Source organism: Thalassophryne amazonica, chromosome 5 (genome assembly GCF_902500255.1).
Source record: "Thalassophryne amazonica chromosome 5, fThaAma1.1, whole genome shotgun sequence".
Taxonomy (NCBI): Eukaryota; Metazoa; Chordata; class Actinopteri; order Batrachoidiformes; family Batrachoididae; genus Thalassophryne; species Thalassophryne amazonica.
Window position 1 is genome coordinate 56,312,143 of NC_047107.1, and position 12,087 is coordinate 56,324,229.

A 12,087-nucleotide genomic window follows, 5' to 3' on the forward strand; every position below is an offset into this window, starting at 1 on the left:
TTCGAAAACATTGTGTGTAACTGCATGTCGTTGCACGCAGGGCATCTGAACATGAAATCAGGGCCCCTTCACACATAGTACGAATGTGGTTGAAATGCGCATGAATTGTACATGAAGCAGGAATCGTATGCGATACGTGTAAAATCGGAGCTGCCGCCAATGCCTCGTACACTTGTTGCTACAACTATTTGCGCACACGAGCGGCTGAAAGAAGAGTTTGCCCTGTGAGAGCTCATTCAATCCCTCTCATGGCAGGTGTCGGCCAAATTCCAGTTAACACACACGAACATCTACACCGTTCGCTTGGCACATAAAAATGTTTGGCCATTCGCAGCTATTAGCACGACAACAGTCAGCAGACAATCACTTTCAAGGTGGTGGTGACACGAATGTGAACTTGCCAAGTACACGTAGTGTCCCAGAGTGTTAGCTCCCCCCACAACACGGCGTGCGTGTGGTTCTTTTTTTAACCAATCCATTACAATATATCAGGGTTCTCACCAGGATGTTTTCACAGCATAGGGGGGAACGTAGCAGCAAGCGTTGCAGGTGCGAGTATTGTAGGAGGGTCCAGGGGGGCATCCCTCCCCAGAACACTGACATTTATAACCCTTTGAAACACTATTTCCTGCATTTTGAGGGCCACTTTGTGTTGCTAACTGGGACATTAAATAACGTGCGACATATCCTTTAAAAAGGGGGGGGAGAAGACAAGCCCCCCTGTGCTGGTTAAATCGCAGCTTAATAGGGGCCCAAATTACAGTTTAGGGGATCCAAATAACAGGATGGGGGCCCTCTATGCTCATCTGCGCTGGCGAGGATCCTGTAAATATTATAAATAATTACCTTTGCGCATGAGACAACCTGGAGCTGTAGATAATTTCTCGTGATTCTGGGAGCGATGAAAGGATGATTTCATTGGCCAAATTTTGAGAGCAAATGTGTCATTGGCTTTATTTTGTATAGCGTGGCATCAACCAGGCTTAAGCACTGGCACAACAAATTGCATGACAGTGCGGCGTTCAAATTCGTGCACGTGTCAAGGTGCCTTTACAGTAGATTTCAACTGTAGGGAAAAGACATTGGTTTTTGGACAGAGGGAGAAGACCAAGAGAGTTTAACCATTTCCCTAAGAATTCCCTCTTTTATCCAAATAAAAATTACAAATTACCTACATTTTGCCAAGATGTTAGTACGGTATGTAATGTTTTGTGTCACAAACTGGGCACATTTTCAGTCTTCACCCACACAACTCATCACCAAGAACAACCATATGTTGTGTGGGCCGCTGAAGAGGAGGTACTGCTGGCCCACCACCACCAGAGGGCGCCCTGCCTGGAGTGCGGGCTCCAGGCACCAGAGGGCGCTACCGCATCATGGGAGTAATCTGGGTGACAGCTGTCACCCATCACCAAACACAGCTGTTTCTACTCAGCACCGAGGTATATCAGGAGGATGGCGTCTCCACCTCAGTGCCGAGATATCGCCTAAGACCAAGGTAACATTCTCTGCAGCATATTCTGTGATTGATAAACTTGTTAAACCTTTCAGGACTGGTGACTACTGAGACCCTCCTTCTTTGGATAAGTACTCACCTTCCTGCTGAACTTTGCCAAGAGGTGGAGGCAGCTTCTCCCCTCTCTGTACTGGGTGCGTTCATCCACTCCTGTGTGTTCTTGCTCTCTCCTGCCAGCAGTACCGGATCCGACGAGCGGAGGCAGTGGCCACCTGGGAATTCGGGACTTGGCGGTTCCAGTATTTCCGGGGTTCGGTGGCAGTGGAGATCTGGGTGGTTCCGGTTCGACTGAGACGGACGTCTCCTATCTTCGAGCCTGCCCACACGACACCAGCGGATTCGACCCTAAACATTGTGTTTGTTATACTACTCGTGCTTGTTTCAGTAGTAAATCTTGTTTTTTACTTCCTCCATTGTCCATTCATTGCGCCCCCTGTTGTGGGTCCGTGTTCCTACACTTTCACAACACCATATTAGTTTTTGTTGTCAGGGTTTCCGCATGATATGACGGGGAATTCCTCTGATGTTTCCTTACTCTCTACACACTGAACAGTTGATGATACTGGGGATTCCTCTATTTCCTTACTCCCTACACAGGGAACAGTTAGGGCTATATTTATATTGGAATACAGTGTCATCTAAATACAAGAACACTACATTTAATAGCTTATGCATAGCTGGCATGTTCATATTGTCCTGTCACTACAAGGTGCTTGCACTGTAGACGATTGGTCTAAATTCGAGAATATATTTCTTGTACTGAAAGAGTGGAATAATGACCTTCCATGTTTTCATACTCAGAAGCTAAAAAATGCTTAACATCTGCAAATGCTTGCATATAAATCATGACAAATTTGAAATTTATCTCTCCACCAATACCCCACAATGAGAGTGTAGGTAAGCAGGCGGATGCTAGAGATGGCAGTGTTGGGCTTTGTCACTGCAGCAGCCCAACTAATCCATTGCACCAAACCTGCACATACACATACACACGCAAGCATACACGCACACACACAACTATGCAGCATTAATCTCTCAGACACCAAAACATTCAGCTCAGTGACGGCTCAGTTTCCTGTTAAAGCAAGCAAAGCTAGAGGAGGAAAAGCTGATGGAATGCTGATTCAGTGCCACAGCTCTCTTTGCGTATATTAGGACTGAGATCATAAATAGTGGTTTCATCTTTATACTGGCTACCACATAAGCAACACAGCTCTGTTTCATGAACCATTGCAAAGCGAGACTTGCCGTCAACATGTCTGATCAGTTGCTTTAGAAATCTGCAGACAACACTTCAAAGAGCCAGACAATATACAGCAAGAACATAGTGCATCCTGATCTGACTGATATTGATCAGTCTGTTTTGTAAACAAGTACCAGCACCACCACTAATAGTAACCTACTGTCACAGTTCATTCTTTGGATTACTGTTACATAGGTCAGTCATGTTATTTTAATTCCCTATGTGTTCAGATTTTGTCATCAATACATCTTAAAATGTTAGAAATTAACATGGATGTAATGTAACACACACCTAAACCCAAAAAGGTAAACATTGAGCATATTCCTCCACCACCAGAATGATAGTGGCCAACACAGTAACTACTGCCCCCATTCAAGCCTTGCATATCTCGGGATAGTTTTAACTCAGACCCTGCTAAGAACGTTAGCTGTCTCCTGTATCACTTGTCTTTGAACACCAACAAAGACGTGTGTATGTGTTGGTTGATAGAGGGTTGTGGTGTTTGAGATGTCAATAAAGTGAGTTTGTACAAAAACGTGAGCCAAATCCAGATTGCCATAATTATATAAACTACGAAGACCATCTCATTACACAAAATTTTGTTAAAGTCCATCCATTACTTTTTGAGAGCTCTTGTTTACACAGAAGGAATGCTCAAGTGATTTCTGCCTTCCTCTGTAGATTTACATAGGTAATGGTGCTAAATCTGTGTCCAAATTCACTTTAAAATGTTGTCAACTCTTCTTTAACCAAATGTCTATCCCTCAATATTTTTTAACAGTAAATTTAATTATTCAATAGTAAGACTCATGATTTGCCAAATATTTTAGACAAATAATGGCACTGGTCATTACATGACCTATCCACTGGGGCTAAGATCAAGTTATTACAATATTTTTTTGTATTTTTGTATTTTCTGGAGTATAAGGTACTTCATTTTAAGTAGTTTGGGAGGTCCTGCAACCTATACTCTGGTGTGACTTACATACTGAAAAACTGCACATTTCTGTTCACCGATCCTGAAAAAAAATAATCTCTCCATGCATGTTTTTCCATGACAGTTGTCTTTGTGTGGAAGAGGAAACTAAAATGAAAGTGTTTTGAGGTAGGTGGGAAAGTTCCTTTCAATTTTCTGAGCATTTATTGGCATGTTTTACTGAGAATCCCAGACTGACACATGCTAGAGTCAGTTGTAAAGAGAGACACACTGGTATCGCCGTATCATATAATCTTGGCTTCTAAGATTGGCTGTGAGTGATGACTCATCCTGAGGGAAAATGGAAACTACAGCTAAAATGTTGTAGATCCAAAAAGTGGTTTAACACAGTCCCTGTAACATATTGTTGCAGATTCATTCATTCATTTCCTATCACCAATTACTCCAATGAAGGGTCACAGGGGTTGGGGGGTGAAGCCTAACCCAGCTGTTTTAGGGGGAGAGCCTGGACCGGATACCCGTCTATTATGGGGCCATATACAGGCAAACAAACCCACTCACACGTACACCTATGACCAATTTAAAGTTTCCAGGTCACCTAACCTGAATGTTTTTGGAAGTGGGAGGAAGCCCCAAGGGAACCAAAGCTACTGTACCGCCCTGTCGCCAATTTATTAATAGAAATATGACAAAAAGTTTATCTGGACATGGCAGTAAGTTTTCTGTATACTTTGTCACCAAAGATCATGTTTTTGTCCAAAATACTGACTTTTTCTTTTGTTATTTAAAGAAAATCATGGTCTGTAAATGTCAAGATTTATACATGCTGTTCTCATGGCACCAATGTCGAGAGTTATACATGCTGTTTTTATGTCATCAATATTGCACCAACATATAAACACAGACTACACTCAAATGAAATATACAGTAGTCTTCAGAATAATAGTAGTGCTATGTGACTAAAAACATTAATCCAGGTTCTGAGTATATTTCTTATTGTTACATGGGAAACAAGGTACCAGTAGATTCAGTAGATTCTCACAAATCCAACAAGACCAAGCATTCATGATATGCACACTCTTAAGGCTATGAAATCGGGCTATTAGTAAAAAAAAAAAGTAGAAAAGGGGGTGTTCACAATAATAGTAGTGAGTTCGTCAATTTTGTGGAACAAACAGGTGTGAATCAGGTGTCCCCTATGTAAGGATGAAGCCAGCACCTGTTGAACATGCTTTTCTCTTTGAAAGCCTGAGGAAAATGGGACGTTCAAGACATTGTTCAGAAGAACAGCGTAGTTTGATTAAAAAGTTGATTGGAGAGGGGAAAACTTATACGCAGGTGCAAAAAATTATAGGCTGTTCATCTACAATGATCTCCAGTGCTTTAAAATGGACAAAAACACCAGAGACGCATGGAAGAAATGGATAGAAGAATAACCAGAATGGCAAAGGGTCACCCATTGATCAGCTCCAGGATGATCAAAGACAGTCTGTAACTCCAGACTGTGAGAATCTACTGAATCTACTGGTACCTTGTTTCCCATGTAACAATAAGAAATATACTCAAAACCTGGATTAATCTTTTTAGTCACATAGCACTACTATTATTCTGAACACGACTGTATGAAAATGACAAGTGCTAAATTCAGGTGTAAATGTGCCGACATCCAGACCTGCACTACTGAACATGTGAATGACCCTGGAATAATAATTAAATGGCATTAAAACAACTGACAGGTATCAGGGTTATTTTTAATGTTGTATAAGTGTGTTTTCCTGTCAAAAGCTCCTGCAGGTGAAAGGTTATTTGGTCACGAGAAAGCTTATTCTCCAAGTCAGCTGACTTTGTACTAAAGCTATATCAAATCTTGGGAGAGCAGCAGAGGCAAGTAAACAATATAGTGTCATTTGATGTTATATATTAGTCATAAATAATGTTTAAAATGTTAAAAACACATTTGATGGATATAGCATTTGCTGCATTGTTCAAAAATCTACATACAGTATCTTTAAACTGTGAGCAGCAGAGCTGTGTCAGGCACTTTAACACTATGAGAGAGTAAATCTAAACTTTCATTTTTCATCAAATGGTTTTAATTGAATTACAGCTCTTGTCATTAGTGTTGGATGAATTTACTCTGCAGCACATTTTGTTTTTTTTGTTTTTGTTATTTTGAGTTGTCCAGCGACAAGCCACCAGACCATCTTCAACATTGTCCATTTAAAGTTAAATTTTTGCTTAAATTACAACATGTCACAAAGCATCACTCTGTACAGATTAAAAATCATCACAGGCAGCATCTCAATTTGGCAAACATCTCTTCCATGAAATCTTACACCAATTCATATAAAACATCACCTTTGTAATAAGTTGGTCACGTTGTCCGTCTAAACGCATATGCAAAACATGTCCGATATAGTGATTTAACTGAAATATGTATCTGTGTGATTTTGCTTTTATGTTCATACTTTGGAAAAAACAAAACAGTAAGCAAACAAATTTCATTCATTTTTCCAAACATTCCAGAAGGAGTGATGCAGGCTGCCACTGTATAGTCCTGCTTCATTCTATGCGCACACACAGAGCTCACTGACTCCTCTTCCTGCAGACAGCAGGAAACAGGCACAGAAGCAACTTGCTGACCGGCAGTGAGGAGAACAAAACAAAACAGAGGTGACGTTATTTTAAAAAATACATTTTTAAATGTTTGAATTGTGTTTCAATCATTAAGGATCCCAGTTATCACATAAATTGATTGCTTTCAACATCTCTAATGGCACTTGTAGCTTAATCAGCATTTCTGTAAGCGGGTGCATGGAGAGAGTAGAGGGGGTGCATTGACCCTGTTACCTGGTTTAGAAAAAAAAAACCCTGTGTATCTAAACTCTATTTGGTGTTAAAGAGTACAGGCAAAAAATAAATAAATATAAATTTAAAAAAAGATTAGTCGCCTACAACCAGTTCACAAAACCCATTACTTAAAGCCGTTAATATTTTGTAATTACATGTTGCTTTAGCTAACAAGAGTGTTCTGAGAGAAGAATATCTCCCACTGGCAAATGCTGCTTTGGTACAAGTGCTTGCTACATTCTGAAAACATTTCAAAGTATGTGATAGCTGATTTCAGAATGTAGACACCAACTCATGAAACTGCCAGTGTCTAGGTCTGTTAATCACGGGCCATAACTATGACAAAATGTGTCAACCTTGTACAATATTACTGCTAGACATATGGAACATGCGAGCACACACACACACACACACACACATTTTATACAGTGTGTATAGATATAGATATATGTTTCACATTGACTATTGCCACTTCAAGAGTTTTTGATGTTAATGCAAAAGTGTGAAGAAAACAGATGAAAAAAGTTGCTGACTAAGATAGGAGGGTTCACATCCCCACAACGATCATTTTTTCAAGAAATGCAAACTCATCAATAAAACCAATTTGAGGATAACATTATCCACTGCTCAGCAAGTGACTCCTTCTCTGTATTACCATTATGTGACAAAACTAATTAAAATGGCACTTTTGCCCCTTGATGACAAATTGTTTTATCACCAACCATTATTCAGTGAACACAGATTCATATACTGGTGGAATCAACATGTCATTAGCCAAAAGAGGACTGGAAAGATGATAAAGGCTCCTTGAATATAAGCCACTCAAATAACCTTCAGAAGGACAATTTAACAGCATAGTAGCTCGTGGCCAAGCTGGTCTTTTCCGCCGCATGTTGTTCTTGATATTAAGCCGTAATGTTTCTGTGTAGGCTCTCAGTTGTCCAGGTGGTTTCCATAGTAGAGAAGCTTGAATCTTCGACTGGACTGGGTTGCTTAACGTGAGGACGTTTCGCTTCAAATCACAGAAGCTTCCTCAGCTACAATTCTTGCTCTGGTAGTCTGACTTCTGTCTTGACTCTTGTAGAGAAGAATAAACCAGAAGCCAACAAAAGCTGGAGTTTTTTAACCTAACCAGAACCCACCTACCGAGAGGCTGACTGCTACAGGCTAGTGACTAAACAATAGCTCTAATTAGCACCTACTGTGCTCTAGTTAGCACTCTCCTAATGACAGGACGGAAGCCTCCCCTGATGGCTCCCTTGACGACTCTCTCCTGATGATGTGAATGACTCATTACCATGAACAAAAGACTGAAACTGCTTTGACCCGAGTACCACATTGTAAACAGGGGACAAAGCGTGTCTGAGACCCACTCCGCGGTTAAGGCTGGGTTTCAACTGTTTTACAAAGAATGCTTCGTTGACACCTCTCTAAAACCATTTCTTCTCTCTGGCTAAGATTTTAACTTCCTTGTCCTCAAACGTGTGGTTAGTGTCCAGACACTAAAGTGAAGTCCAGACAGAAGTCAGACTACCAGAGCAAGAATTGTAGCTGAGGAAGCTTCTGTGATTTGAAGCGAAACGTCCTCACGTCAAGCAACCCAGTCCAGTCGAAGATTCAAGCTTCTCTACTATTAAGCCATAAATTATCCAACACTAAACCAGTCACCAAAAACAAGTTTAAATAACTCATTAACACGTGATCACAAGCTAAGCATGATTCTTTGTACAACTTCAAAAAGCAGAGTGCAAGCCGAAATGTCAGACAAGCCGATTTTGTCATGTTCACACACACCCACACTCATTAACACTACTGAGGTGACCTTGAGAAAAGGCCTGATTCGATCCCAAGCTGGTTTTTGGCCAACAGAGATACAGTGACTGTCTTGCAGACTTATTACAACCAACTTCCTTTGCAAGTAAAGGGTTTTATAAAAACATTCTGCAGGTACTGCAGTGATGAATGTCAAAGCATGCTCCGACGTACATACCAAATCATTTGCTGGAAAAATACAAGCCGTTTAAAAATAAGGCATGAACAAAAACCGTGTAGGCCATTTAAAGAAAAAGTGTTTTGTCAGAATGTGGTGAATTTTGCTTGAAACGTGTGAATGGGGACACTTCAGATGCTGCAGTTCAAGATATTTGATGAAACTATTGAAAACAAGTGGTTTTAACTAACCACATCAATGTGAATAAGAATTTGAGTTATACTGAAATATGTAGCTCCATGAGTCAGAGAGAGAACAAAGAGGGCACCCAAAAAGACAGGGAGGTCTAAAATTAAGAGTGTGAGAAACTGGATTAACATGTGCTCCAGACACAGGGAATGGCTCTTAGCCAGTATTAAAAAAAGGAGAGGTACGGCGAGGATCTGGAGGGCAGTCGGAAAGCTTATTTCCTTTAAGCGGCATGGTTACGTAAGTGACGTGGGATCTTCTGAAACCATATGCTTTCAGATAAAGTTAGACCACATTATTATCCCTGCACCAGAAATTTCATTCTGCATGCTAGTATCACTGAAGGCGATCCCTTTGTCAAGCTCGTCTTCCCAGACATGCACATACTGTACTCATACACATGCATAATACAAAGGCAGAAGCACATCTGCAGCAGCCTTTTAATTCTTGTTCTTTCAGTACAGCCAAAGACTATACAGTGTCTCTTAGCAGAGTGACTAGTAAGGAACCTCAAGTCACTGAATAAAGTATTTCAGCCATCAAAGAGAAATCCTGTGGGGACACACCAGTCTCAGATCTATGAGTCACAGACAAGCCACTTCACCCAAACCCATTCCTACTTTACTTTTCAACAGTGGTGGGCACAGTATGGCAAATTAGTGATGTTAACTTTTTTATTAGCAGATTAGGTTTGCAGGTTCCACTAAACTTAGTCCAGCCAATTTGAAGTCAGCAAACATTCTTCTGAATAATGTTTAACATTCAAAAACATTTTCAAACCCTAAAATCATCCATGTCTGCTCCTGTTGGGGCTTGTGCACTAATCTTATAAGTGAAAGGGACACTTTGTTTCAAAGGCAACAAGCATCATTTCAAGAAGATGGGAGGAGTAGGATGTCAAGCCAGAGTGAATACAATAAGTAGGTTATTAAAATGATTTTCCATGTGCTTCATTCCTTAATATCTCTTATTCATTTGGTACTGTGAAAAACCTATATGGTGAATGTAAACTACTGCTTCATTTCATTTGCTGATTTAATTATTTATGTACGTCTTCATCATCATTTTGTCATACCAAACCTGTTTGAAATCATCCATGTTTGCACTACAACATATTAAAATTTTTGATCTTTCTGTCTGTTTTTAGAGCTAAAAACCAAGCCAAACCTAAGTTCATTTACAAAAAGTTAGAAGTTATTGGCAAACATTTAGCGGTTTATCAGTTTGGTGTTATCACATTTTTCAGTTACAAGATTAGCGGTTGTTGAAGCTAACTTTTAAGTCAGCTGTGTCCACCACTGTGCAGAGACCTTTCCTCTTGTACTCTTTCAGCCTATTCAAAGAGATTATTCAAAATCTATTAGCAGAGTTACAGAGAAACCACCTCAATTTGCAGAGTCAGAGTATATCAGCAATGGAAGAGAGCGGCAGCCTGTGTGCCTGTGATCGAATAAAGTGAGATCCACCAGCAAAAACAGCCAAAAATCCAAACCTTGTGGAAAGACACCAGTCCCTGGTGTATTTGAGTCACAGTCTAGCCACCTTACTCAAACCCACCACCACTTTACTTTTTCTAAGTGACCAATCATGTCCCCACCCTGCCTGCTCTCGTCAGATGAGTGAAAGAGCTGCACAGCATTTCTACCCACAACAATACTGCATCACCATGTGATTGGTTTACAGCCAGCCTGGGACATTGCGGGTTTGCAGGACTTCTCTTAAGTGGAGGACCACATTTGTTACCCACACACAGCAACATAAACTGTGGATGACTCATTTTCATTATCGGGTTTGAGTGAAATGCAGTGAGCAATCAGAGGAATAAAGTAGACACTGCAGCGTGATGGTGTCTCTGCAGTCAGTGACTGGTGTAGTGAAGACTTATTGTTTACAATGAACCCCGCCAGTTGTTCCGGAGCTGCCTGACACTTCTCAAACAGAAGCCTGCGTGTATTCCTCCGCAGAGATGACAACACCACATAAAGGAGAGGCAGAGAGGAAAACAAGAAAAAGGAATGTTGCAGAGGCTTAATGTCCTTGTGGATGGTTTGTGAAATTTTAGAGCACCAGACAGATGTAAAGAGGGACAAAGTACTGCCTTATCAACCACTCAGACTGGACAGTCAATAAAGCAGGTCGAAAGCTGTCAAGAGCAGTAGGAGAGCATGCAGTGTGGTGGAACCGTTTCCCCGTGTTTGTATGCAGATGACATACATACGTGTCGGGAGACTGTGTCCACACACAATAGAAACATCTCGAGTTTCCATGTGTGCCCCCTGTACCCCGACTAGATACAAGCACAACAGAGGGGGTGTCTCAGCCTTCCTGCACCCCTCTCCAGCCCCCAAATCCTTTGCCACTTTATCCCTACAGCCCTCCACCCTACCCCTACCTGTGAACAGTCCCAGTACCTTGCGCTTTTTATCCCGCGAGCGACTCCTCTTCTTGACCTGTTCCTCTTCCTTCTCTTTGCGTTCCTGTTCTAACTGGGCTTCTAAATCCTTGTTCTTGCGAAGATGCTTGGCCGCCTGTGCCATGGCGTTGGTGTGTCGATGGCCAGATCTTCCGGCGGCGGTCTGTAGGGCAACGGTGCTGGGAGTTCTAAATGATGCGGTCCAACACTAGCGCTGCCACTACTGTGCTTTCCTCTACAGCCCTGCAGAATCTGCAAGCGTGCTCACCCTCTACCTCCTCCTCCTTCTCTTCAGCAGTGCAGTCACTCACACACACGCACAAACACACACAGGCAGTCCTCAGCTGTCTGCTGTGGAATGCTACTGCAGCACCACTCTCCTGCTCTCTCTCTCTCTCTCTCTATCACACACACAGGTCTGTCAGTCGCTCATGTACATGTCCCTCATTTCATTTTTCTCCTGATTTGCTCTCATTTGTTTTCTCCTGTATTTCACTCAGACGACACAAAGATAAATAAAGACAAAAGGAAGGGGCTATTCTCATCTTTTGTTTCCCTTCTCCATAATATTTGCTTTCTCATCCTCTCACTAGTTTGATATTCGGTGGAAGTGCATCGACTCACGACCTCATCAACAAAGATTCAAAGGGATGAACTGACAGTCAGCTGCAGAGATGCCCGAGTAGCTTTAAATCAAAGTCAGCTCTCCCTCCTCACATTACATTGATTGTGTTTCCTTTTCTGGCGTTTCATTTCTCAGTATCCAAGCCGTCCTGCTGCATGCACATCGGGAGCGCATTGCTATGGAAATCCATCTGTGGTGAACCTGTCATCACCACAGGTAATTATGTTATCACACAGACACAAGGATTCCAGAGGAAATCGGAGGGAATCTACAACCAGCATGGAGGGGATTGCCTCTACATGCCGACTCTCTCTCCTCCTCCTC

At 41.6% G+C, this 12,087-nt stretch overlaps 1 protein-coding gene across 1 annotated transcript in view; it reads right to left on the minus strand.

Annotated features, from left to right (window-relative positions):
* ank1a (ankyrin 1, erythrocytic a) overlaps positions 1-11,522 on the minus strand; it is a 413,130-nt gene extending 401,608 nt beyond the window's left edge. The window contains exon 1 of the mRNA XM_034170336.1: positions 11,137-11,522. Within this exon, the coding sequence (XP_034026227.1) occupies positions 11,137-11,262 (126 nt within the window). The 5' untranslated portion in view covers positions 11,263-11,522. The remainder of the gene's footprint in view (positions 1-11,136) is intronic.
* Between the last annotated feature and the right edge of the window lie 565 nt (positions 11,523-12,087).